Below are 5,000 nucleotides of genomic sequence, written 5' to 3' on the forward strand. Positions count from 1 at the left end.
GAGAGAGAGAGAGAGAGAGAGAGAGAGAGAGAGAGAGAGAGAGAGAGAGTGAGAGAGAGAGAGGGATTGATATCGGAATCACGACCTATATTTCCCTCATTCCCCTAAACCCTCTTCACCGTAAACCGGAAAATGCACCAAGCCCGCGCGTGCAGTGACGAGCGAGGTGCACACATTCCCATCCGATAAGCACGAGAAGGAAACACTGCTGAACTTTTATCCGAGCGCTTCAGGATGAGTTGCAAACCCAAGATGAGTTGCAACCTCAGTCTCATTCATCTCTGGTCGATTTGTATTGCATTCCTCCCCGTAATTGGGATCAGGCACGAATTTAGTTATATGTGTCTCTGCATGAACTCGTAGTCAATTGAGTGTATCAGTCTTACTAATGCACAATCACTGAATCCAAAGAATAGCATGACTGTCAGGTACTGGTTGCCAAATTGATAATTGTTGTGAAGCATGTTGTGTATATACTTCTCTGTATGTAAGATTTTGGGTTGTAAGAGCTTGTATTAATTATGAATGGGTGCTGAGGCCTTAGAAGATAACAACCAAAAACAACAAGAACATCAACACAATCAAAATAAACCCCATAACCGTAATCATGATGGTGATACTACGACTGCTGCTAAATGTAATAACAAGAAATGTGATTAAGATGATAATTTGAATAATACAGAAGTAATGATAATATAAGTTTATAGGTGATCATAATAACAATGATAATACAAACAATGATAATGATAACAATGATGTGAAGACGATAATAATGGTAGGAATGATAGTACTAATGATGATTATATTAATGACAATAATATTGATATCAATAAAATTATTACAATGTTACATAAAATAATTATCACAACCATGATAATGATCTCATAAGATGGATAATAATGATAATGATGATCATGATAATGTTGACAATGATGATTATGATAATGTTGATAATGATGATTATGATAATGTTGCTAATGATGATTATAACGATAATGATAATATTTACGGTAGTGTTAATAATAATGACAATGATATGGTGATACTGATAATGACAATAATAATTCAATACTCATAGTAACATTCATAATTATGATAATGATAGTATGATAATAATGGTGATGAAGATAATAGAAATAATGCTAATAATTATGATAATGATAGTAATAATAACATGATAATAATGACATTGATAATGGTAATAATAATATCTATGATAGTAATGGTGATGAGAATAATAATAAAAACAATAATAGCGATATTAATGATGAGGAGAATAGTAGTAATAATAGTAATGATAATAATTACCGTGATTATTAGAATAATATCGACGAGAATAATAGTGATAGTAACAAACCGTAATCGAATAATAACAATAACAGCAACGATGTCGACAACAGCAGCAACAACAACAACAACAGTAATAGCAACAATAATTATTAATATAATTCAACTACTATTAATAGTAATAATGATAAAAATATAGATGATAATATTAGTAACAGTAATGATAATGGTAAAAATACTAAAGATAATAATGATAATACAAATAATACAATAAAAATGAGATGGCACTGATAACAATAATAATGGTAATAATTATAACTGAAATGATGATATCAATAATTATAGTAATCATAACAATAGCAATAATAATAATAATAGTAATGATAATAATAATAATAATAATAATAATAATAATAATAATAATAATAATAATAATAATGATAATAAATAATGAAAACAATAATAATAATGAGGGTATAATGATGAATGTAATAGTCATACTCTTGAATAGATGAATAGATAAATGATAATAAGAACAAAAAACAACAATATTAGTCATAGTGAGGATAATCAGACAGCACTAAAGTGACGGCACTTCTCTACCTAAGGCTGTTAACAGTAAGGAATGCAGATTAAACTAGGTCAATAAAGAAGCTACCTTTATCTTTATAGTTTAAATGCTTGTTGTTGTTTTTCTAGGGTAGTATTTATTTATTTTCCATCGTAACAAAATGTGTGAATTCTGATTAACAAACACAAGAATTGTTTGAGAGAGAGAGAGAGAGAGAGAGAGAGAGAGAGAGAGAGAGAGAGAGAGAGAGAGAGAGAGAGAGAGAGAGAGAGAGAGAGAGAGAGAGAGAGAGAGAGAGAGAGAGAGAAAGAGAGAGAAAGAGAGAAAGCACATGCGCGCGTGAGTGCGAGCGCGCCAAGCATAATTATATTGCTTCGGTTCAACGTCACGACCTCCCTCGCAAGGTCTGGGGCGATGCCTTCTTCCGAAAGGCTTTGGTTCTGGCAGGTGGCGCCCCTTGTCCCGAGTGGATGCCCTTCCTTCCTTCCTTCTCTTACCATTGGAGTACGACTCAAACACGGACAAGCATCGTGACCGACCTTCATGGTTCCCGGCCGCGTGTGTTACCGCTGTCACGCGTAATTTTTTTTTTTTTTTTTCATACGCATAAAAGGCTCCATGCTGGGAATATCGCTTTACACACACGCCAGAGTTCGGCATCAACATCCTTTTCAGCTACAGAATACACTAGACGTTGGAGGAGACTGAGTGTTTTACGGTTTTATTCTCCTATGCAGCGGTGCCTGTTGCAGATTAGACTTATTACAGCTTTGGATAATGATAACATCCCAATCTCTATGTATTCTTACAATTTTATGAACGATTTTCCCATTGTCTTTGCTTTGCTATAGTTGTTTTCTTCCTGTTTTCTCTGTTACAATAAGTCCATAGCCTTTTCGGTTAGTACCTGATAATATATTTCATCCCATGGGGGGTGGGCTAACGTCAGTTGTCGTCGAGTCCATATACCCAGTCTTTGGTTTCCATGCCTCTTAAGGTAAATAGATGCCACACAGATAAGAACCATTTCAAAAACGCTAATCAAGTCGCTTTTTACTTAAACGATATGTCTTACTTACCGTACAGAACATTTAATAGCATTACCGGCAAGACTTCATAACAATATAGCAAATTAACTAAAACATGTAATGGACGTCTATTTCGATGGTTGGCCATAGTTGTGTGCGTGTGTTGGTGGGAAGGGTTTCGACCTTCAATTCGTGTGGCACTTCCTTTGCGTCTGATCCGTTTTCGAAAAGTACTAATACCATAATAGAGAAAAGTAACAGTGTTTATTGATCACTTACATTTAACAGAAACAGCAAAATGTTATAACAATAATGAATGTGTATATGCCACTAAAAACTCCTATTTAGAAGGAGCGCCATACAACTGCGAGGGAGAACCTTGGCTCGACCCCTGACCGGACTGGCCGTATCCCCGATTCCCTCCTGAAGGATACTGCGCCTCTCCCTCGAAGGTGACGGTGGGATGGTAACCGGAGGCGTCCACGTAGTACTCGACCAGGAGACGTCGACCGTCGGGCAGCTGGACGTAGTAGCTGCAGAAAGTAAAGGGAGCTTGTTATTGTTATTCTGAAACAATGACATCATTATGATTAAAAAAATAAATAGAAAAAAAAAAAAAATAACAGTGATGCGTAAAACATGAACTTAAGTTATGGCAACTTGCCTTCCCTGGGTGTTGGCATCTTCCCTCTGCTCTTTGTGGCCGTAAAAGTTCCCTGAAGGCTCATGGTTCACGTCCCACTGGAAGGCGTACCGGGCGGGCACGGAGGGGTACTGTGCCCCTCCCGCCCCGGTCGGGAACTGGGATCCCTGACCTCCTGGCGCCTGGTAGTTGTAGCCTTCTTCAGGAACCGCCGACGCCACGGCCACCAAAAGGGCAAACACAGCTGATACCTGCAAATTTATACATCTGTTAAGTTCATAATTCGTAGAGAAATGAAATTACGTAAAGGCGATTCGGTATTTTAGAAAATCAGTGCACCTCATAAAGAAAACATCCTTTTACTCCGGTGTATCCACTACCTTCATTTCTGCCTTTGTTGTGAATGATGAGAACTGGTGACTGGGTGTGGAGTCTCGTCTTTATATGCTGAGGCGGAGTGATTGCATTTCTCCCTCTTCCTTCCCATTACTTACCACATTCTCTTTCTATCCATGCTGTCTCTAGTTTTTGATTCACCTTTTTTCTTGTCTAGAGGTGCAAGTACTATGAATATCACATCTGTCTACGAGGGCTCCGAATTCGACCTAAACCACTCCTGCAATATTTTCAGTAGTTTTTTACAGTACGTGTGTGTGTCATATTCATATATACATATACACAGACACACACACAGACACACACACACACACACACACACACACACACACACACACATATATATATATATATATATATATATATATATATATATATATATATATATATATATATATACACATACATATGTATGCATGTATATATTTATATGTATATACATTGCATAAATATTCCTTTTCACTGGGAAGGGAAGGACGAAAGAGAAGCACAAATTGTAGTTAGAGTTATTGCCAGGAAAATAAAATCTTCAGCTGAAAAGAAAGTGAAACCTCTAAAAAGACAAAAAGAAAGAAAACGGGGAAAGATATGTCGGCTGTGAGAAACCTCTTCGCCACTTTTATTCCCTTACATAAGTATAGGTTGCTGTGTTCAACCGTCAGTTTTCAGCTCTCGACCACAGCCAATGTGAAGGTACAGCTTCAACAAAGATCTGTAGTTTTGTTTATTTTCTTGTCTTACGATGTAGTAAAAGAGGAAAGAAAGAAGGATGGAAAGGGTTATATTCTATATATATATATATATATATATATATATATATATATATATATATATATATATATTTTTTTTTTTTTTTTTTTTTTTTTTAGCTAGCGACTATATGTAATTTGATTTCTATAAGGAACACGAGCTTTTTACGGAATTTGCCCTTTTGATGGCTATGTCCTCGGCGACTCCTCAGGAAGGCTACAGCTACCAGGTACAGTGGCATTTAATTGTTATATTAAAGGTTAATTGTATATACTTAAGAATAAAGATTGACGATGTCATTTTAAATGAATAATCCTTTACCGTA

At 36.0% G+C, this 5,000-nt stretch overlaps 2 protein-coding genes across 2 annotated transcripts in view; both read right to left on the reverse strand.

Moving 5' to 3' along the window:
* Positions 1-2,403, reverse strand: part of LOC138865136 (uncharacterized) — a 7,175-nt gene extending 4,772 nt beyond the window's left edge. Inside the window, exon 1 of the mRNA XM_070134506.1 lies at positions 2,356-2,403. Coding sequence (XP_069990607.1) covers positions 2,356-2,403 — 48 coding nt within the window. The remainder of the gene's footprint in view (positions 1-2,355) is intronic.
* An 823-nt stretch (positions 2,404-3,226) lies between these two features.
* Positions 3,227-3,915, reverse strand: LOC113817229 (pro-resilin-like). The gene is made up of 3 exons (XM_027369250.2): positions 3,910-3,915; positions 3,551-3,780; positions 3,227-3,419 (listed from the first exon to the last, which is right to left on the reverse strand). Exons 1-3 carry the CDS (start codon positions 3,913-3,915, stop codon positions 3,227-3,229), a joined length of 429 nt encoding a protein of 142 aa, XP_027225051.2.
* Between the last annotated feature and the right edge of the window lie 1,085 nt (positions 3,916-5,000).

The sequence above is a fragment of the Penaeus vannamei genome, chromosome 20 (assembly GCF_042767895.1).
Source record: "Penaeus vannamei isolate JL-2024 chromosome 20, ASM4276789v1, whole genome shotgun sequence".
Lineage (NCBI taxonomy): Eukaryota > Metazoa > Arthropoda > Malacostraca > Decapoda > Penaeidae > Penaeus > Penaeus vannamei.

Bases quoted from the DNA above. Each gene is read 5' to 3' on its own strand.
- LOC113817229 (XM_027369250.2), bottom strand. The intron at 3,420-3,550 runs GCAAGTTGCCAT...TACTTTCTGCAG, and splicing joins GATGCCAACACCCAGGGAAG to CTACTACGTCCAGCTGCCCG.